Here is a 24,431-nt window from a genome sequence, read left to right on the forward strand (position 1 = left end):
AATTACCTATATTTTAAAAACATTCCACAAATTCACATGCTGTTAACATCAACTAAATTATAAATTTAACTTCTACCCTAGTTTTCTTCAATATTTTAAAAATTGATTAATCAAAATAATAACATACCACACTATTATATATCGCAAATAGAAAAATATAAATCATATCTTAAAGATTATTGATATAATATAATTTATATTTAAGTATTTATTTATTATAAAATTAGTTGCATAAAATTAACATTTGTTCTTGTAATGCTCTGACAAGAATACTAATTATTCATAATGATCGAAACTTCAATTAGTAAAAAAAATGAATAAGGAAGTAAATAAATAAATAAAGCAGTATTAACTTTTATTTGATTTGAGCATATATTTCTTTTTATCAAATATCATAATATTTTTATTTATTTTTATTTATTTTTATTTAAATTTTGAAAAAAAAATATAAGGTTAAATTTCGAGTCAAAAGCAAACTCGAATATATTATATATGTGAAAGAAAGGTAGTGAATAAAAAATATAAAATCTGTAGGGGTTACATAATATATTAATTGAAAACCCTAATTAATGTATCACTTTCTATGGAGCTTCTGTATGATCTTTTGATGGCAATCTCTTTGTCTTGTGATGGAGATATTTCGTGAGCTGTTGGTTTTTAGAAGACTAAGCATAGTGTTGAAGTCCGATGCATGGACCGGAAAGAACATAATAAACAACACAAAACACGTGGAGAAAACAAAGGACCAAGTGTGAAGTGTGTGTGTGTATGTACAACAAACCTTAAACTCTGGATAAGCCCTTCATTCTTACCCAATGCATACTAAACTAATCAACAAACAAAAAATAGTGGCATTCCATTTCTGAATGAACAATTTGAATCACCGGGAGCATTTGTAAATCTTCCCCAACAACACAAATTTAAGAACACGGGAACATTCGTGTCGCAGTAGTGAAAAAAAAATGGTACTAGGATTTATGTAGTTGAGTTTTAATTTTCAGTTTCAAATAAATTTTTTGGAAGTCTTTTTTAATATTATAAAATCTGGGTACAGGAACGTATGCAACATTGGCATGTGATTTGTGTCGGAAGCCTGATAAAGTTTTTTGAACGTTGCTTGTTGAGAGAAGCAGATAAAAGAAGCGGCATAACTATATTTCTTGTAGTAGCAGTACAGTGTTTTCTTCATTATGTGATTCATGCGGTACCAATAATACTTTGATTTTATGTGGATGAAGCCTTCGGGAATACTTTTTCGTGGGTTGTTTCTAAAGGATTGAATGGAGCAAAGTCCTTCTCAAATATTCCGTTTCAATGAGCAGGGTTTGCTTTTGCAGTATTGTGGTGGTAGGTCACTGTCATGGTACCATAACCGTTAGTGAAGTGGGGGGAAATCTTTCAAAGTGGTAATGAAACAACAATGAAAATATCTGCAATGAGTTAGTGCATGGTAAATTGCCAACAGAACTTACGTGTTCCAGTTTCTTTACGATTGAATCTTATCACTTTTCAACGCGTAAGACTGGGAGATTATAGCTAATCAAGTTTCTTCCACCTCAACGCTAAGAATTGTGGGATTGTGTATCTTCTGCGCTACACTGTGGGACGGAGTTGAAGTGGTCAACAATTCAACCTGTCAACATACATTGTATTTTTTAATTATATATTGTCACATCTATAGATATAACACTCCAATATCATAAATATATTTATCTCTTAAGGAAACCATGCAAGTAAATTAAATCAATTCCAAACTTTCCTTCTTTTTTTCTGAACAAAAACGTAATATTGGGTGTAAACGAATGAAAAGCATACAAAATCTGAAAACACAATCTGCTAGACCCTTTAGTATATCAACTAAGTAACTATTATGTGATTCTTTTTTTTTTATTTCATTGGGATAGATAAAAAAACCTACCTCTCCGACTTTTTAATATGTTCGTAAATGATCTTTTGAACAAACGCTGTTACTGACTTTTAGGGCATGGTTAACACTAAATGCAATAAATGGTTATAGGAAATTGAAATTGATGTTTTCATATGGGCGGGCTCCCGTCCTAGAAAGAAAGAAGTCTGATTGAGGTCAACCTTGTACAAGTTGACGTAGTGCACTTTGAATAAAGTGAAAAATAATGGGGGCAAGAATGAAGGATTATGATGAACTGTCCGTTAAAAACATTGGAACCTTTCTTATTATATAGCAAGTTATAAGACTACGCTACAGAAACAGACATAATGTAACATGTGAACGATAATGTTTTTATAAGAAAATCCAAACAACCCCAAAGCTCTACGCCTAGCATCCAATCAACCCCACACGCAAAGAATTCAACAAACGCAGCACGGCACCCCAATCTTGAACGAAGGAGGTAACATGCAAATTTAGCCTTTCTCTATTATTACCTGCCAATGCCAATTCTGAAGTTGTAACTAGGAATAAGACCACCACCACCACCCACATGCATCATACTTTACCAACCACATTTTAAACATCCATTCAGGTTCAGTAACCACATACTCCAAAAAACTTCACAAGGCCCCCACCAACAATAATAGCATCACTATCAGAATAAACCCTTTTTCTTCTATTACGCTATCTCCATGTCTCGCCTCACAGCACTCAATACACACACACACGATCAAGCCAGTTTAAACTCAAGCCACAAAACAAAAAATAAGCCAAAAAACCAAGGGAAAAGGAAAGGAAATTGTTCATAACAGAACATTTTTATTCTAAGTATAACAAGCAAGGCAACAATAAAATTTGTTACTCTAGAACTTGAGCGAAAGTAATAGACATTTGATTCGAAACAAAATGCAGAAAACAATAACTGACTGAACCTGTCCTTGTCCTGCATCCTGTGCTAAACTAAAAACAGGGAAAACTGAAGAAAAAAAATTGAAGTGCTCGACGACCACCACGAACGTACGAACGACAACAAACAAGCAACACGAACAGACAGAAATGGATGAGAATGCGAAACCCATTTCAAGCAAACACGAGCCTAATAAGACCACTGGACGCCCTCGTCCTCATCGGAAGCGGGAAGGGCAGCTTCATCGAATGAAGACAGGGGAACCAGATAAGGCATCCTGTCAAAAGTGCGAGCAAGGCCAGAGGCCAGAACCGCCGCATTGTCTTGGCTGACATACTCATACGCGCGGTGCTTGAGAGTCTCGAACATGAGCTCGGGCTGGTGCTGCATCACTCGAAGAACATCTCCACATGATGGACCAGGCACGGCCCGCGTGACTGCGAAGCTGTGAGGACCGTCGCTCTGCGACACCCTCACAACGCTGGGACCGCCGAACAAGTTGTGGAATCCACCGAGCGCCTCCTCGTAGGCCCCACCCAAGAACATTCCCAAATAGTAACCACCTCCATCAACTTCATGCAGCGGCAGACTGGACTCCCCGTTGATAAATTTGTCAATCTTCCCATCACTGTCGCAAGTCAAATCGGAGAGAATACCCCTCACGGAAGGCTTCTCGTCCAGACGATGAATGGGGATGATAGGAAACACCTGTTCAATGCCCCACGCGTCAGGAATGGAAGTGAAAACGGAAAGGTTGACGTGGTATCTCCGAACAGATTCCCCAGCTCCAACTGCCTTCCTCACCAACTCACACAACCCATCCACCGCTGCAAGTTGTTCCATGCACACCATCCCCTGTTTGAACTGCTCCACGCATCGCTCCTTCAACTCCTCCGTGTACACCAAACACCGTTCATAATCCCCTCCAAAAGCCGCCTCCGACAGAAAACGATAATCCTCCGACAGATCCCCCGCCAAATATGGGGAGGAGAACACGGAAGAGGCTCCGCCGACGGTGCTGCTAGTTCCGACCGCCTCAAAAACTAAGATCGACTGATGAGACACAATGGCCCTTCCACTCTCGCTGCAGATAACAGGGTTCTTGACAGATCTTCGATCGCACACACACTTAACCGCGTGAACAACCGCGGCAGCATACTCCTCCAGACTGTACCCGACTGAAATATCAGAGTCACACGACTTGGAACCGTCGTAATCAATGCCCAGTCCACCTCCAATATCGATGACCCGCATGTTCGCCCCGAGCCGAACCAGTTCGCAGTAGATCTGCGCGGCCTCTCCCACGCCATCAGCAAGCAACGCTGTCGAAGGAATCTGAGAACCAATATGAAAATGCAGCAGCTGCAAACAATCCAGCATGCCAGCTAGGTCCAGCTTCTTCACAACCCTAAGAATCTGAGCGGTTGTCAGACCAAACTTGCCCTTCTCGCCTGAAGTCCCACCAAAATGGCCAGAATGCTTGGTTCGGAGCTTCGCACGCAACCCAATCACGGGCTTAATGCAAAGCTTCTTGCTCAAATCAACGATTAAATCAACCTCCTCCTCTTGCTCCAGAACAATCACGGTGTTGAGAGCCAGCTTGTTGGCGACCAGGGCAAGAGAAATGTACTCCGCGTCTTTGAAGCCGTTGCATATTAGCAACGCGTCAGGGTTGCCTTTGCACAAACAGCTCATAGCCAGAAGGAGTTCCGGCTTGGACCCTGCCTCGAGACCGAACCGGAAAGGAGAACCGAATTTGACGATATCCTCGACCACAAACCGGTCCTGGTTGCATTTCACCGGGTAAACTCCTTGGTAATGAGAACCGTAACCCTCGGACTGGATTGCGTAATCAAACGCCGACTGAAGGCACTCCAAGCGGTTCTTGAGAACGTCAGGGAAACGGACAATGAGGGGAAGCTGAAGGCCCAGACCGCCGAGAGATTTGGGATCGGAGGCCTTCTTCACAATCTTCAGCAAATCGATCTCCTGGTGCGACAGGGTGGCAGACCCGTGGGAGCGCACCGAGATGTTTCCAGCTGCGTTGACGGCAAAGTAGGGACCGCCCCATCCGTCGACGTTGTAGAGAGCGGCGGAGAGGGACGGCGACCAATGGCTGGTGTTGTCGTCTGTCGTAGACAGAGGAACGTCGGTAAACGCGACCGGCGCCGGAAAAGAGATGTCACCGGCAAATGCATAGCCGGGAGGTGCTGCAGCATCCACGCAACAAGCCAGGGCAGGCATCTCTTGTGGCGGCGACGATCAAAATGAATTAGAAAATTAATATAAAAAAGGGGAAAAAAAGAAAAGAATACGGTTAGGGTTTTGTTGATAGGGCTGTGAAGGTGGGGGCTTTGATAGCCGCCGAGGCCGAGGCCCCGGCTTCCCCCTCAAAAGAAGACAGTGGAAGATCTATTGAAAATGGAGAGTCCCCTCTCTTCCTTCCCGAAAAGACTCCGGTATCCCCACGCCTACCTCTCAGAAGCAAGATTCACACAATTGGTGAGCACAACCCACCCCTTGCACCAGATCTGGTGCGAGAGAGAGATCTAAAACTGTAATGCAGAAAATAGGGGAGTGAATACCGCAAACGGGGGAGGGACACAGACTACAAAGCTGAAACAGTATTTGAAGGAGTTACAGATTAGGAACGTAGAGAGAGGAAAAATAAGGCTTCTACGAAGGTGCGACTGGGCGAGAATTGCATGAACGTAATCTCCATTTTATAGAGTCTGTGAACGAGGGAAGCAACTAGGAAGACGGGTGGGTTTGTTAGGGAAGCGACGTAATGGGCTTTTGGGCCATGGGCCTTACCAATATTCAGTTTCCGTGTCTATCACGCTGCCACTCACAAATAAATAAATAAATTATCCATTTTCCTTTCAACTAAATCAACTAAATTTAAATTAAATGTAGTTACTATGTTTTTGGAGTTTAGAAGGATTCTGCATCGTAATTGCGATTATCATCGTCGAGTTGCCGCGTGGCTTCAACACTGTGGGACCTCTCTCCTAAACCCTTTTCTTTCTCGCCATTTCCATTTCCAGCTACTATTTCTCCTGCATTTCATCTTCTCCTATAATCTTACTCCAAAAATAAATTTTTCTCCTCCTACAATATTCCAATTTTTTTTATTTTTAAATCATTTAACTTCGTCCACTGTTTTTCTTACAAAACTCTCAAAGACATGCTCATGTTTCGTTGTATAATTAATAACGTAATCAATAACACATTAATTAAATAATTAATTAAACACTTCTAAAATAAATTAAATTAGCTTAACTTGGTAATTGCATTTATACATCTTAATCTGCAATGGGCTAAATTTTTGTTTCAGTTAAAAATATATTTTGTAAGTATTTATAATTTATTTATAAGTTATAACAATTTACAAAATGTATAAAGATATCAAAACAAAATTATGTTTATACGTTTATACAGTTTAATTTATATTTAGTCAGTTTATAAACTAAACTCAATATTTAAATACTGTTAACGTAACGTGTAATCGAAGTGACGGCCTAGATTGACGCACGTCACCATCTGCTGCTATATGTGATATATGAAACAACACGTAGGTGTATTTATTTGACTACTTCACTAGAAACCCCGTAAGTTCTTACCAGATAACATTTAAAAATCAAACAGCTTTTTCAACAATTTATTTAATAATTTTAAAAAAAAAAACTTTAGAGATTGAAGATTATTACTATGTTAAAACTAGTTTTCATTTCCAAATATTACTGCGTAAAATAATTCGCTGTTGGTTTTTTCCCTTTTTTTTCAAAAAATATAAACCTCTTCCTTAACGAAAATATATGATTTTCTTTTGATAAAGAATGATTCTGTTAGAGAACATAAGTATAATAACTTCATTTATTCCATGTAACAAGAACACTCAATAACAATTATACGGCACAATAATTTTAGTGTCATAAAACTTTATCTTTTCAACTTTACAGGAAAAACGAATAATATTTGTTTTCTTTTTCAATAACGGCGCCGTATTTTAAAAACAGAATATAATGTTTTCAAAATTCAAGAAAAAATAACTGACAAATATTTAAAAGAAATCTTACAGATCAAGAAGTTGTTTTAAAAATGTGAGTTGGTTCGATGTATTTAGGTTTGATTTGTATTTGGTTTACATATGAGTTTGTTTTACATAAATATGGATCTGAGTTGTTTTTCTTTAAAAAAAAAGTTCCAATAAAGTTTTTATGTTCAATAAATTAAAAATTTTAACAAGTTCATAAAATTAAGTAAAGAAATTTTGGAAGTTTGATCATAAATTAATAATTTAACATTTTTATCATATTTATACTTTGACATAAGCGATGTATTATTTAAATTTTAGCACATGCAAAAAATACATAATATTTATTATTTTCATTTATACAAGAATTTAAAACAACCGTAATGCAAAAGTACAGAAAAGAAATAACTGATATACACAAATGCAAGTCCTTTTTAATACAGGTCGTGGGTCATTTCCGTAGACTGCAAACTTCTACAAACCAACAAACTTAATATCCTGATCCGCTCGCAGTTTTTTTTTATTCTGCAAATCAGTTCACCAAAGCCAGATCCATATTGTCGTACCCTTAAATTATTTATAGTTAACCATTAATTTTATAAATTGAATCTCAGTTCATAATTTTGTGCGGCAACCATCAGAAATTTCCTCCTTTGTCATATACTATCTTTTAAAGAATTTGATCAGTCATTTCTAAGTAGAATTTCGTTTTCTTTCATATTGTTCTTTCATTCACGTCGTTAATAAAATTGAATTTCTCAACCAATAATATATATATATATATATAATCACTCGAACTAAATATTTAAATTATTTTATTTATTTTTATAAAAATAAAAAATTCAAGTGTAACAAATTATAAGTAAAAAATAAAATAACTTGAGTAATCATAGGGTAAATTGATGTATAAATGACAACAAATTATTTTAGTATATACATATAAGTTGTAATTATGTTTAATTATTAATTTAGTCTTAAGGTGGATATGACAAAATTTGATCATTTAAAGAAACATTAAATGAATTAAATAGAATCAAAACTTTAAATAGAAAGACTACATTTGAAAACAACTAATACTATATTATATTGACTTATGACAGAATCATGACGGGCACGTGGCAGTTTATATTTTTTAAGTTAAAAAAATTTTAAAAAATCACAAATTGACATATAGTATGTATGTAAAAAGAACTAATTAAATTTTTTTTAAAATTAGAAGATCAAATTGAATTCAAAAATAATAAGATGGTCAAAATAAATCAAACCAACAAACTAAATAACTAAATCACTAATTAATCCAAAAGAAATAAAAAAAAACATGTAATATTAAAAAGAATTCTACTAGCAATGGATAAAATGAGTCGAAATAAATAAATTATGAGATGAAATATTGCATGAGTTTATAATAAATAAATGAATTAAATATAATCTTATATATATAAGTTTAATATTATTTTTGTCTCGAAATTTGTTGAAATTATAAAATATAATTTATTGAATATTTTTATTTTATTAATAATTTTATATTGACATCACATGGGTGTGAATGACATGTTTTAATGAAAGAAATTGATTTCTAATTAACTAACTAAAAATTAATTATTTTGGTAGTCAAGTTTTTTATAATTAAAATTAGTGATTAATTAAAAAATTGATTTATAGATCGATGATACATTTTTATTCATAGTAAAAACTATTTAAGTATCAAAAAAATGTGTAGTTTATAAATCTATATCCACATCAATTACCATAATGACTAATTATTTTTTATCATTAAAATTAAACATTATTTAATTTTTTTTTTCTGTAGTTAAGATGTCAAATAGAAGGAGGAGGAGGATGAGTTGGAGACGGAAGTAATTGTGCAATAATGTGTCGTCAACAAGAAAATGTGACAACAAATTAAATTATAAGGAAAAGGAAAAGAAAGAAAAATTCAATTATATATTTTATTAAGGAATGTTATGGATTATCAAAATTTATTAATACATACCAGAAAATATGCGATCCTCAATAATTATCAATAAATTTTGTTATTTGTAGATAAAATTTATGGTCAAACATTTTATTAATGAATTTTGTATTGGCCATAATCTATTATACATGTTGTTTATGAATCAACCTGGCCTGACGCCATTAATTTACCAACAGGCTGTAACGTTAACTTGTGCACGAAGAGATAAAAGCTTACGTTTGATGAGTGCTATTTGAAACTACATATAATTATTATTTTTTATTAAATAAAGAAGATAACGAATACAATATATGTTTTACATATGATATAAAAAAATTTACTAGATAAGGAAGAATAAAATGAGAAACGTATTAAACGGAATTATTTGAAATGAAAATACATGTATACCAAGTTTTCCATGAAAAACTCATCACAGAAATATTGTTGTTACAAACTTACAGTAATTCGTACAAATTCTGTAATTAAGGCAAAAAGATTTAAGTTGAGATAGTAAAATTCTTTCAAGTACATTCAATTAAGTAATAAATTTATTATATAAGACAAATACAATAATTATATAATGTCTTCTTAAATTCTAATAATTACTTTGAAATTATATGTAAAATCTACTATTTAAGGTATATTTAAGGAACACTATAATTTTATTAAAAAGTTACAATTTTTATGGATGTTTATAATTTATTATAGACTTAATTATGTTTTGAAGTCTTGATAAATTTGAGAATTCTTTATTAAGTTTGGTTTTGATGGTTTACTGAGTACTTAATACATTTCATTTTTTTCAATTGAGTCACAGATATTAACGTTTTTTAATTTATTGGTGATGTAGCTATTAAGTGAATGGCATTATTATTATCTTGTATGTTATCTTGTTGAGCTATCATCACTTATCCTTTTATTATTGTAAAATGGTATAATTTATGATTTTATAATTTTTAAATTTTTATAATTGCACAATTTTTATATTTTTATTATTTTAATTCAAAATTATATAATTATAAAATTATGATTAAAACTAAAAATTGAAAATATATCACAACTTTATATTTCATTATAAGAACCATAAAATAATACAAACCAAATACCACTCATAGAGTCTTATTAACAAATATGACATTGTGGTGCGGAACAAAGATGGTGTTGGAGTTGTGCGTGAAGGTCGTGGAAGACAATGAAAACGAGATTTGGGAATTTGGAATCACAAAAATATCATCTTATAATTATTGGATCTGAATACGCTCTAATTGGTTTAGAGTTTTTATGATGTTTTTTTAGGATATATAAGATTATGATATACTTTAAATTATAAAATCACAATTTTATAACTATATAATTTTGAATTAAAATATTAAAGTTTCGTAATTATAAAAATTTAAATTATACATTTATAAATCTATAAAATTATAAAATTTAAAAATAATAAAATGATATGGGACGATTTAGTTAACCACGTCAGTGGAGGCTTAATTAAATTAAATTTATTTAATACTCAATAGACTACCAAAATTTATCATAAATTTGTTTAAAAATTTCAAAACTTTTGAAGAATTTAGAAGTCTTTATTATAATTATTATATATATGTATATATATTTATATATTAATTTTGATATCATAATTATCAATGATCGTAAAATCATGTATTTCCTATCATAATAAACATCGGTTTTATAACTAAAAAATAAAATATTTTTCATAGTTTAATAATTACATTATACGAAAAGTACATATAAAATCATTATTACTTTTTAATGTTATATGATATAAAAATAATTTTATTTTATTTTATTTGTAATATATTAATATAATTTGCACGAACATTATTTAAATATAAAATAATAAAGTGTATAATTATAAAAAAATCAATCCAATTCTTTTGATGTTATGTTTTCCGTAACAGTTAATCATCGTGCATATAATATATTATTTATTTTAGAGACTATTCCTCACAATCTTATATTTATAAAATGTCTCAAAAAATAAGATGAAAAATAAATATTTCAATTGTCTTTGACATCAATTTTTAAGTATCATAACACTGTTAGAAACACCAATAATTCTGTTTAAGAAAATTAGTCACAAATAAAAATTAATTCTTATCATCCCATTCAACACATTCCACTCGAAAAACAAATAAAAAGACTTTGCATGTGTCGCACTAAGAAATTGCAAAAAACAATTAACGTGTTCAAGGAAGTCAACATTGATCCACTACATATTTTTCTTCTTTTTTTTTTTTTTCCTTTTCTTTATCCATTTAAAATTAAAATCATTTTGTTGTATGACTGTAATGTATCATTTTTGTTGGTCAAAATGTATGACTTTTAGTTCATGTAGGTTTAACATAGTCAACAATGTTACGTTTTACATTGGCACATAAAACTTGACCTTTTTTCTGTTATTTAAATTTTAGTATTTTGAAGTCCATTGTCATTTTAAGTATATCATGTGAATTTTACTATATATGTGGTACAGCTTTCAGAGAAAAAATTTCCACAAATAATATTGAGTTTCCAAATATCTCATAAAAAGGATAGTTGAAATATCACTTAACGCGAGGTTAACTTTTTCACACAAAATTTCACACATATATATATATATATATATATATATATATATATATATATATATATATCATACACGTGTTATGAGTGAGATACATTCAACAACAAAAATGCAAGTTGTAATCATGAAGAATAGATTTTTATCTCTTAAGGTTGCATTAAATTTTGTTTTTTCTTTTTGTTATGATACTTAAAATATATATTTAAGTTATCTAAAATTAATATAATTTAATATATTATACAGAGAAAATACTATATTAAATATTTTTATATGGTACATATTTTATAACATTTTCTTTGTATGTAATTATTTGAGCCTGGGTAATAGTGATGCACTTCTAATTTCGAGTTTCAATAGTATGCATGTTTCAAGTTTTTATTAAAAATAATTTATTATTTTTTAACATTATGCATACATATACATGCATACGTATGCATTTTATTATTATGGTAATATTTTATTATATATACGAGTGAAAATATAAATGTATTCACTTTTTGTATGATAATAAAAAATAATAAAATTATTATTATAATTATACAATTAGATCTAAATGAAATTTAGAATTAATTATGTTTTTAGTCTCTTAAGTCTCAGTGAAATTTAGAATTATTTCATCTTCAAAACTCTTAATCTTTAAAAATGTGTTAATTTAATTATTTTAACCAAATTTTGTTAAGTTTATCTGACGTTTCAAGCGCATTTCATGATAATATTTAAATTGTTTACACCGTTTGACACATTTTCGTTTCAATGTAAACTCAAATATTATCATCAAATGTGTTTAAAATGTCAAATAAACTTAACAAAATTTGGTAAGAATGACTAAATTCACGCATTTCTAAAGATGAAGACTAAATTGGTATAAAGTTTCAAAAAGAAATTAATTCAAAAATTCACTGGAACTTTAGGGACCAAAAACATATTTAACTCTAAAATTTACAATGATTTTGTTATAAATAGTTTTATTTATTTTATATGTAATTTTCTAATAAAATATTGTTAGATTTAGAAAATTTTTAAACAAAAAAACAGTTAAATTTAAATAAAAAGACTTAAAAAATAATATTAATAATAAAATTGAAAAATAAGTACGAATACTAATTTTTAATTTTAAAATCATAATTTTAACTTTATCTTTCGTAATATTGTTAACTAATTTTTAAACTGTCATATGAACTTCATTCATTTTTTCTTTTTTGTTTCTTCATATTTATAGGTTCTACACTAAAATTCATGTACTTTTTACTATTATTTTCAATCTTTTATTTTTTTAAACTTAAAAAATCCAAACACAGAGGTATGATAGCACCTTTGAGTATCTGCTAGTGGTGAGATAAAAACGATATTATTATTTGCATCTTAATTTTATTTTTTTTCACTAAAAGGAACTACATATGACATTTAAAATGCATAGGTATTTGAATGAATTGTTTATATTTTAAATTTACAAATACGTCGAATGAATGAAAAAATTATGTGTAAATATTTGTATTTAAAAATGACTACTCAATATTTTTTGACTGGTAAGATGATTAAGTAATATTATTTTTACAAATAATGAAAGTATGGCCAACCAAATAAAATGACTAATGATAATCTGTCAAATAAGATATATTAATTTTAAAAACTGACATAAAAATAGGTTAATAAATAATTTTAATTTCTTTACTTAGTTAATGAGAATTTTCGTTATCTTCATAGTTAATAAATATATGATTTCTTGTCTTAATCTCTGCAAATATTTAATTTTAATTACGACTGAGAAATAAAATTTGAAAATTTTAAGCTTAAAAGCATACATTTTATTACATATAATATAAAAATTAAAATCAAATAAAGTATAAAATTAAAATACCTGGTATTTTTGAGGATGAAAATGCACCAACAATAACACAGTGGTTAAACGAAGTATGCATGGGGATGAAGTTAGGTGGAGACATTTCTCACATATTTTGGCTGCAAAACGTGGTTCATTTGATATTATCACTTATTATTGCTATTTTTATTATTAAGTCTCGTGAACTATATTTCTTGCATTATTTCTAAGACTTCGATATATAACTATTGTTAAAGTGTGATATTATTAATGGATGCTTAAATTTTCAAAATTATTTTATTGAAACATTAAAAAATAGAATCGAAGTTAAAACATATAACATAGTGAATTGGAAAAAAAGCCACGTTCACTTGCTTTAAAAAAATGTGCTTTAGAATTCAAATTCTCATTAAATTGTTAAGTGAATTTAAAGTGTTTCATTGTATTAACAGAAGAAAAATATATACAAACTCATATTTCTGTTTGTGATTGAACTATGTGAGACTTTCTGATATAAATTAGGAATTATCTTTTTTTTTTTCTTATTTGAATATACAGCACTAATATTTTGACTTTAGACTATTCAATGTCATCATAGTTATTATGTTTAATAACTTTTACGTGTTAATTATTAGCACTAATATTTTCTTAAACGGTGGGCGCTGCTTTTAACTAAGTAATAATGATATAATTTACTTTTTTTTATTAATGCAATGATAGGTGAAAATTTGTATTATCGTAAAAGTACGATGATTAATATTTTATGTACTTTTAACTCTAAATTTAACACTTATTTAAAATTTTAAAATATAAGTACATATAATTTTAAATAATTTTTATATAACGTTCTTAATACTAATATTTTTAAGAATCTGATTCTAGTTAATTCAACTTTGTTTATATAAAATCTTATTATTTAAAACAATATATATATAAGTATGTTTAATATGAAGGAGATAATGTTTTTAAGAATGCGAGTATTGTTAAGTCGTATACCTTTATATGTAAAAATATACAAGTTTATTAACACATTCTGATAAGTTTTAATAAAATTATTTTACATTTTATTAAATTAAAATAATTGTATTATTATACAATACAATTTATAATCACTTTTTTAGTGTTTTTTATTATAAGATTAATTTACCTATAAACAATTATATTATGTGATAAAACAAATAAAGATAAAATATTTATCTAATCATAGTTTCAAATTTCAAAATTTAATTATTTAAGTTACACAATTTCTTATAAATACGTTTTTTTTCTTCTAAAATTATATAATTTTAAAAGAAACCAAAAAATCATGCAAAACTGCACATATGTCTTGGTAAAAAGGTTAATTATAATAAAATAAAAATGTTAAATATATTTTTTATCTTTTAACTTTTATTAAACTTTAGAGGTAGTCCATCTTTTAAACTTTTGTTCAATTTAGTATCACATATTTAAAATTGTATGGATTCAGTTATTTCAACAAATTTTGGTGAGATTTATTTAATGTTTTAAATATATTTCATGATAATATTTAAATTATTTAAACCGTTTGACACACTTTTGCGTCAATATCAGTTGAAAGATATATTTGAAATATTAAATAAATTTAAAAAAATTTGATTAAAAAAATTAAATTCATACATCACTAAAGATAATGATTAAATTTGACCAAAATTTAGAAAAGAAAAACTAATATAGACATATGACAAATATAATGAACATAGAGCTATCTACATAATTTATTTATTTTCAAATAGTGAAAAAAGAGAACTTTTGTTCCACCACATGTTTTTATTTTCCTTTTCTTTACTTCTGTATTTATTCTTTTAAAATGAAACTCACGATTTATTCAAATAGGAAGACTAATTTAAAATATAACCCTCAGCCTCATGAGTGTGTCTCGTACCAATTAGGCTTTCCTACAAACTCAACCAATAATTTGTCTTTCCAAAATGTGAAATATTTTCGGAAATGTGAAATTTTTGGACGTACCTGGGATTTCATGGAAAAAGAAAGTGCCGTACAGTTTTTGGTTGGTGGCCAAAAGTTATGAATTTTTTCTTCACATTTAACACCTTTGTAAAGCTTTCATTTTATTAATTTCACTCTATTTTGATAAATTAATAATTACAAATATTTCTATGCTTACTAAATTAATAAATTAATCCGTAAGTTATAATCCTTCTATTTATATTAAATTTAATTTATTCTATAATTTATAAAACATATCATTTCAATAAATATAAAATACTTTTTTATTATATATATATATATATATATATATATATATATATATATATATAATAACTCTATTACATATTTTTTAAAAGAAAATTAGTGTACATATTTGGTGGACAATTTATCATTTTAATATAAAATATCTTCTCTAGTATGCTTTTTCTTATCCAAACATCTAAAATTGGTAATATTGGTCTATTTAATTTTGTGGCTTTTAAAGTTTAAAACTTTGAAATTTCAATTAAAAGAGAGTTGTCAATTTTAACATTTTTATTTATACATGTATGTGTACTGATGTGATTTTTAAAATTATATAATTTATTGTAAAAAGAGAGACTATTTCAAAATAAACAAGTTTTAAAAACAAAAACATGCTAAAATAAAAACATTTTTGTTTCCATTTCAAAAAAGTAAACTTTTAAGAACATTTGATAATGTTGTTGTAAATAATCTGAAAGGGTTAAAAAATAAAATTAAAGAATTAATAAAAACTTCAAGATTTCGTTGTATTTATAGTTACTAATATATCATTTTTCATTTTAATGGCTAAAAAATACTATTGTTAAAAATGAAAATTAAAAATTTTAATATTGAGAAACATATGACTTTATTGGATATAGAAAAATATAAAAGTTAAATGTAAATAGATGGTGTTTTTAAGAGTGAAAATGGAACAATAATGATATATAGTGGTTAACAGTAAGGGTGGCAATTAGGACCTGACTCGCAGAAAAAATGCAAGGCGGGTCAGGGCAGTGAGCCCGTAAGTCCGCATAGGCCCGCGGCTCGTGCGACAGCCCGTGCGGGCCGGCCCGCAAGCCTATATAAAATTAAAAAAAAACTTGAACTTGTGTATATTAATTACTTCTTTTATGGACTCTTGTATTAACGTTTCAAATTCTTGTATAACTGAAAAAGATAAGTATTATGTAAGTTTTAATTTGCTAAAATTGAAAGAATACATTGTGTATGTCATAGTATGAATATGATGAAAATGTTGAATTATCAATTTATCATCTAATTCTCCAAAGTCTTTACTTAATTTTGTGAACTTCTTAAAGTTTTCCAATTTTTAAACATTGAAAGTTTTATCATAAAAATTTTAAAAAATTTTTAAAAAAATAAAAATGAAAAAACGGACCGGCCTGCAAACCTGCAGACCAAGTGATATGCGAAACGAATTAATATTTTCGACCCACACAAAATATACGAGACGGAACAAACCAATCCGCGTTACGTAAACTTTATGCGAGCCAGATCTAAAAACGGATCGGACCGACCCGCATTGTCACCCCTGGTTTTTGTGCATAGGGACGTTGTTAACCGGGCAAGGTAAGGATGGTGTGGGTTTTTCACGTATTGTGGATGGAAAACGAGGTTCATTCATAGGATATCATCACTTATTATTGTTGTTATTTTAGTATTATGTCCCACATTCATCAACTTTATCTGCCACTAAGGGGACCAAACACTGCAATGGCCCCACATGTTCAAATCTACACTATATTTTTTTCATCATTTCACCGTTTATTTCCCAAGACTCAGGAATCCACACCAGATCTTTAATCATTTTAAAATTACTTTTTAAAGTATTAAAGATCGAAGTTAAAATATCTGACATGATAAAGTATAAAAAATCACTCATACTATCATAAGCATGAGAAACAATGAACATTACACAAATTATGGTATTAAAGTGAAGAGTAGTTTGTATTTTTCTTTTTGTAAATAACGTTAATGTTCCCAACTGTTATGGAAGTAGAATAAAGTTGAAGTGGCCAGCTAGAAGATAAATGTAAAACTAGTTTTTGACAAAAATACCGGTTTTAGTATAGAAAAAACGGACTGCATTAGTACCACAAAAAAGTCAATAACAAGATAATTGTGATTTATATATGACATAAAATGTTTTACCAGATCCATTTATTTAGAATAATATAATTAGAAAGGAAAAATCCAAAAAAAAAGAAGTAATGTACGTATCATATAACACTCCTGTAGCAAATATTAAATATTTAATGAGAAAATTATTACACTTTTAACCGTCTTAAATAGTTTTATATCATGTTTCTGTTGGAAGTCTCACATCGATTAGAGATAAGGTTAATTCACAATATATAAGTGGGTTCAATTCTCACCTTACAAATTGATTTTGTGGGGTTGAATTAGGCTTAAAAGTTTACTTCTAACATAGTATCAAAACCGATTCCACCCGATATCGGGTCGTCAACGGATCACCCACTAATTTCTAGTTCCACGAGATTCTCAGCGTGAGGAGGTGTGTTGGAAGTCTTACATCAACTAGAGATAAAGTCAATTTACAATATATAAGTGGATGTAATCATCACTTTACAAGTCAGTTTTGTGGGGTTGAATTACGCTTAAAGTTCACTTTCGGTATAGGTTTCTATAGATACTTTTGATTTTATTGGATTTGAATGGTTGGAATCACGTTTGGGTTGTAAAGATCAAGGGAGAGAGGATTAATTAAGAAAGCGATTTGGAAATAATAGAGGCTTAAGTGATTAATCCATTTATTTGGTTCACCAAACAAGACTCTGGTCCACGGGCGTGTCTAAGGCAACTGTTTCTTGTCCACTACTGTTTGACTATTGACTATTTGGCCACTAGATTCCGCACACACACAGAATGTACCACTCATCACTTTCTCAATTTTGATTTTGCTTCCGCCATTTCAAAACTTTAGACTAATCAATTCCTTAATGCCAATACTTCAAATATAAAGATTAGAAACTATGATATAAAAATTTAGGGAAAAAAAAAAGGAGAGTAGAGATAAATATTAAAATATATAATGAATAATAATTGATAAATGATGTATGTGGAGGGCGAATGAAGCATATTATATAATGAAATGAATGATGTAATAGGGTAAGGTAATGATGGAGAAGGGTAGAATTTGAGGATTGAAGATAAAATGGAATCTCAACGGTCATGATGTATAGAAGAAGACAGTGTCTGTAGCAAGGTGGCAGCGTGTAATAATCGCGTAGGAATCATAGACAACCTTACCCTCCATCTTTTCTTTTCCTATTTTTCAACCATAATAAATATTAATTATTTAATCTTGCAGTGAATAAAAATAATTTTGGTGCATTTTGGGAATAGTAGCGAAAGAGAGAGGGGAGGCAGACACTAGCACGAGGAATGGACCAGAAGCAGTTAGTAGCACTAGAATAATAAAAGAAACCGTGGGCCCCAGAGGATATGAATTTTCCTCTATCTTCCATCAGGCCCACAATAGACTGGGCCCACTCTTCAAATTCTTGGCCGCTTGTGGGCTCGTCGCGGATTTCAAATCTATTTTTAGTTTCCGCCTTTCATTCCTTGATATCCTCCACGTGTCATCTCATCTCCTTCTCCCAAAACGCACACATCCACTAATTAAGCGACAATCTTTAAGTACGTGGTTCAAACGTTCCAAAACTTTTTCTTTTTCTGTTTCCTTTTTTTTTTTTGAAGTTTTGCAACAACAGACTCAAACACAAACACTCTTTGACTTCCTATTAAATTATTCACTTCCTCTGTTATTGTTGTAGATATGACACGTTATGAGTATTAATTATGAAAACATTTTGAAAGCAATTATGTTAACTCGTAATAATAAATGATAGTCGTGAGTTGAATGAAAAAGTACATTCACAATCCCAATGTATCCACTAAAGTTTAGGTTTTGCATTTTTAAAGAATTTCAAAAATCATAAAAATAAATATGACTTATCTATCATGAAATAAATATTAAACATGAAAAGTAATAATTTCAAATTTTATAGGAAATGAACTAAAGCAAAAACATTTTATAAGAACTAAAAATAAATTTTTTCACTTATAAGACAAAAAGTAATGATTAAAATATTTAAAATATAAAGAAAAGAATTAAATTACATTAACCAAAATAAGAATTCCCTAATTTTATATGTCAAGCCATACTTTTTGTTAATTTAAAGATTTGCAAGCTTAATTAACTTTAATTTAATGTTAAATATCAATTTCAAAAATTAAAATCGTCACTTTCTCGTGTTTGTGTTTTTACATTTTTTAAATTTTATAAAAATTTGAGTTAAAATCAATAAAAAATATATAATTAATTTTTAAAGTAATTATTATATGTTAGTTAGAAAAATAAAATATATATATAAAAAAAGTTTTTAAGATAAGGTTTAATTAGTCAAATGATACCTACTTTAGTTTAGATGTATCATTGTGATATTTGCTTTTAAAAATGTGTCAATCAAATCCCAACTTTTGAAGAAGTGTCTCAATTAGATCAATTCCAGACAAAAATTATTAAAGCCATTAACTTAATAAATGACTTTTACCACTAAATTTTAATATAAATATAAATACTTAATTTTTTAAGTCATTTTAAATATCAATACCGTTAACGATGTTAATAATTTTTTTTCTAAAAATGATCTAATTGAGACATCTTTTCAAAAATTGAGATTCTGACACATTTTTAAGAGTGACAAACTAACACATGTAAAAAAAAGTAGGTACGATCTAACTAACTAAATAACAGTTAAAGATAAAAGAAATTTTTATAATAACAATTAAGAAGAGATTGTTAGAATAACAATAATTAAGAATAAAAGTGTAAATATAAAATATGAAAAAAAATCTTTTTTATATATTGTTATAAATTACATCTATCTATGTTTCTTTTTACATATTTATCACATGTATATAAAATATTCTCTATGTGTGGTGGGTGTATTAATGAAATATAATTATTAAATTAAACAAGTTTTTACACTAAGGCACTATACTTGCATCATGTGCATTCATATCTATTAGATAGGTACGAGTCACATATTTTCTTTATCAGCATTAGTACGAGTCACATGTTAATGTTTACACCTTTTTTTGTTCATATCCTTATGATTTTTTCGTTTGTTATTTTCGTCCCCTACAACAATAATGACTTCTTTAATTAGGTTCATTAATGTGATTCTATTTAGCATTTTATTTCATGTTAATTGACCCATTGTTGTAATGTTTACTTACTATATATATTCATTAACATTAAAACATTTTTTTTATGTCTGTACGAATTGAACTTTGCAATTATGTTACTTATAAATAGTCATGGAAAAATATTTCTTTTAAGGGTTTTTTTGTACCACAATGGTTTTTGCTCTTTTTTTTTTTTTTTAATTCACCCACAAAACTAAGACTTTCATTTGAGAATAAAAGATTTACTTTATAAAAAAAACAGTAGGACATTTATAAGAGTAAAGTTTAATCCAATGATTTGGCAAATTAGATCAAATCCTTATGTCAAATTAAAAAAAAAAATGCGGTATTAGTTGTTATTGAAATTAAAACTAAAATCTATAACAATAAAACAATAAAGAAGATTTTTTTTTTTTATATCCACATTTTATAATACCTGTTTTATTTTTAGTTATTTTAAAAATTTATTATTTTATAAATAATTTATTTTTAATTATTTTTTTAGAAATCTCTTTTGTCTTAAACTATTATTTAAATTTTCTTTTTACGTATCTTTTTTTATATATTTAAAAACTATTTTAAAAATTATATATTTGTTATTGATCTTAACTTAAATTTCTTAAAAATTAAAAAATACGAACACAGACGTGACAACGTCCGTGTGTTCGTTAGTTAAAATTAAAAAGGTTAAAAATATTTATTAGTAGTACTTTATTATTTTACAATTTTCTTATAGACATAAAAATCTGGTTGAGAGATAAGCTCTTACTAAAAAAAATAATTAGATTAGTTATGAAGAAAAGTAAATATTCCCTTTCAACAAGATTATCCAAAAAAGTTTTATAAGTTAAATCTTTTAGTTCTCGATTTTTTTTAACACTCTCAAATAATATATTAATTATTTTGGGTCTATTCTTCTTAAAATTTTCCCTAAATTATAAATTAAATCATTTAATGTTGTGAGAGGTCTCATATCATGAAAACTTATCCTAAAATTTACTTTTCATGTTATAACATAAATCTAATATTTTGTCTTGAACCTATATCCCAAAGTTTTTTTTTTTTTTTTTTTTTTACTTTAGTATTTGAGAAAAATATTAAAAGAAAATTATCTTCAGTATTTATTTTTCTTATTTTTAAAACAGGTAATCTAACCGTTTTCTCTTTGACATTAAAAAGGAAGTTACGTAATTTTCTTTCTTTATTTTAATTGATAATGTTTCTTTCCTATTGCTAATTGAAGAACACATCTAACACTTTTTTATATATTAGTAAAAAATTATAATCAAATTATGGAATATTTGTTCATTAATATATAGTGAATATTTCAGATTGAATAAAATGATTCGTAAAGGGTAATATTACAAATAATAACATATAATAGTACATATAAAATTTGTGTGATTTGTCATGATTATAATTATATTTTATTTTAACTTTAATGTTAAATAGCTCACCTTATACCTTATTATGCAGTTATTAACTTCCCACTATGATTATAGTTAATATACTTCAAATTTGATATGATACGTAAATATTCAAAGTTAATGAATTTAATTATTATGGATTTGTTAAATTATATAAGTGTTACTGTTAATATTTTTTTATGTAAATCTAAGTCTTGTATATTTATCAGATGATAATCTTTAGTATAATTTACTTAATATTGATATTCTACTTGTTATATATAAATATATATATATATATATATATATATATATATATATATATATATTTATTTATTTATTTGATAGGGTTAAATATGTTTTTGTCACTTTAACTTTCAGTGAAAATTGAAAATATTTCTTCTTCGAAACTTTTGACTAATTTAGTTTCCCAACTTTGGAAATGTATGTATTTAGTCATTTTAATAATTTTTTAAGTTTATTTAACGTTTTAAACACATTTCATAATAATGTTTTAGTTGTTTACATCGTTTAACTTATTTTTGCTTTAATATTTATTGAAAAACATGTTTAAAATGTTAAATAAACTTAACAAAATTTTACTAAAAAGATTAAATTCATCAACTTTTAAAGATAAGGAACTAAATTAGTTCAAAGTTTCGAAGAAGGACTAGTTCTAATTTTCACTAAAAGTTGAGAGAACCAAAATATATTTAACCTTATTTAATATTCTACTTGTTATATATATATATATATATATATATATATATATATATATATATTTGTATTTGTGATTGATATAGTTTAGATTTTAAATAAAAGTAATTTGTTGTGACTTGTTAATTAAGATGTTTTTTTTTTTTTATCAAAAACCTGAAATGAACCTTTGTTTGTAGAAGTGACAAGATTTTATAAGTTTGGTGGAATTTGATAGACCTTATTTGATTTTAAAATTAGCGTCAACTTTTTCGTCTAAACTTTTTTTTAGCATACGCATTACGAAAGTTGTGATAGAAAGTGTAACGCATAATTTGAAATTGCTTTCAAGGTGGCGATTATACAGAGAGTTTGAACTATTTAGAAAATATTCCATTTCATGAGAAAAAATTAGTGTGAGTTGGTATAATAGCATAAAAACTGTTTCTCTTAAGCGGTTGTCATTTCTCAGATTCCTTTTGTTTCTTTTCTTTTGTTTTTATTTTTCTCTTATACTCATCATACAAACAGTTGAAAGACTGGATGAGAGAGAATTTGGGGTTCAGAAAATTTTCAGATTATTATTATTATTATTATTATTATTATCTATAACTATATATAAAGGGGATTCCCTCTTTTGTGTCCACATTTCATAATTCCAACTTTACCCTTTATAATTTAATTATTTATTAAATTTTTAAAAATTAACGGTTACTTTTACAAGTTTTTATAAAACTATTTATTTATCTCCTTCTTCTTTTTTCTCCTACTATCCATCAATATTTATTTTTCTCATATTTTCTCCATATATTTCACTTTAATTTTTATAAATATACTTTTATTTTGTTCATTAACTTAATAACATTACAATATCATCAATTATTAATATAATTCAAAAAATGCGTACATACAGACGCGATAGCGCCTGTGTCTACGCTAGTTATTATTATGATTATTATTATTATTATTATGATTATTATTATTATTATGATTATTATTATTATTATTATTATGATTATTATTATTATTATTATTATTATGATTATTATTATTATTATGATTATTATTATTATGATTATTATTATTATTATTATTATGATTATTATTATTATTATGATTATTATTATTATTATTATTATGATTATTATGATTATTATTATTATTATGATTATTATTATTATTATTATGATTATGATTATTATTATGATTATGATTATTATTATTATTATTATTATTATTATTATTATTATTATGATTATTATTATTATTATTATTATTATTATTATTATTATTATTATTATTGTTGTTGTTGTTGTTGTTTCGGGTGTAGGGACCTAGCGCCACTAAAAACCACTTCAATTTTACTCTTCTTTTCTCTATGTCTCCTCCCTTCGTAATCTGTTGTAGCTTCTTCGTCAAGAAATCTTCCTCTTTGCTCGATCGGTTGAACAGACGATCGGGGTACCTGTCTAAAAGGCTTCGATGCTTGCTTAAGTCAGTTGATGGACCGATCGGTGTATAAGTATAACTGCCGTAATAAATTCGAATTTAAGATGCTCACCAACCTACCTTTGGGCCCTATTTATAGTTTCCGGTGGACATGTAATTAGGGTTCCTTAATCACGACCCAATGATCCTTTAATCAAGATTACTTACTTGTTTAATGTTAATTAATCTAGCTGACTGGTCTCGTTTGGCTGATCGACCGATGGCCTCTTGACTAGGCTGGTTATCTTCTGAGTTTAACAACCTTAAGTGAATAATTAATCTATATGGCCGATCGACTGATGATCATACGTAAAGCACTACGCGAATCACCTATGAGGCTGATCGACCGATGGATCTCCATGGGTTGATGCGTGATCAACCCGGGGATCGATCAATCGACGGTCCTTTACGAGGTAACGC

At 28.0% G+C, this 24,431-nt stretch overlaps 1 protein-coding gene across 1 annotated transcript; it reads right to left on the reverse strand.

The window, feature by feature from the left end:
* Positions 1-2,699: 2,699 nt before the first annotated feature.
* Positions 2,700-5,522, reverse strand: ADC2 (arginine decarboxylase 2). Its single transcript, XM_028049287.2, has one exon. The coding sequence runs from the start codon at positions 5,058-5,060 to the stop codon at positions 3,006-3,008; it is 2,055 nt and encodes a 684-aa protein (XP_027905088.1). The 5' UTR covers positions 5,061-5,522; the 3' UTR covers positions 2,700-3,005.
* Between the last annotated feature and the right edge of the window lie 18,909 nt (positions 5,523-24,431).

This window comes from Vigna unguiculata, chromosome 9, assembly GCF_037176805.1.
Source record: "Vigna unguiculata cultivar grain cowpea cultivar isolate G323 ecotype 2 chromosome 9, ASM3717680v1, whole genome shotgun sequence".
NCBI classification, from domain to species: Eukaryota; Viridiplantae; Streptophyta; class Magnoliopsida; order Fabales; family Fabaceae; genus Vigna; species Vigna unguiculata.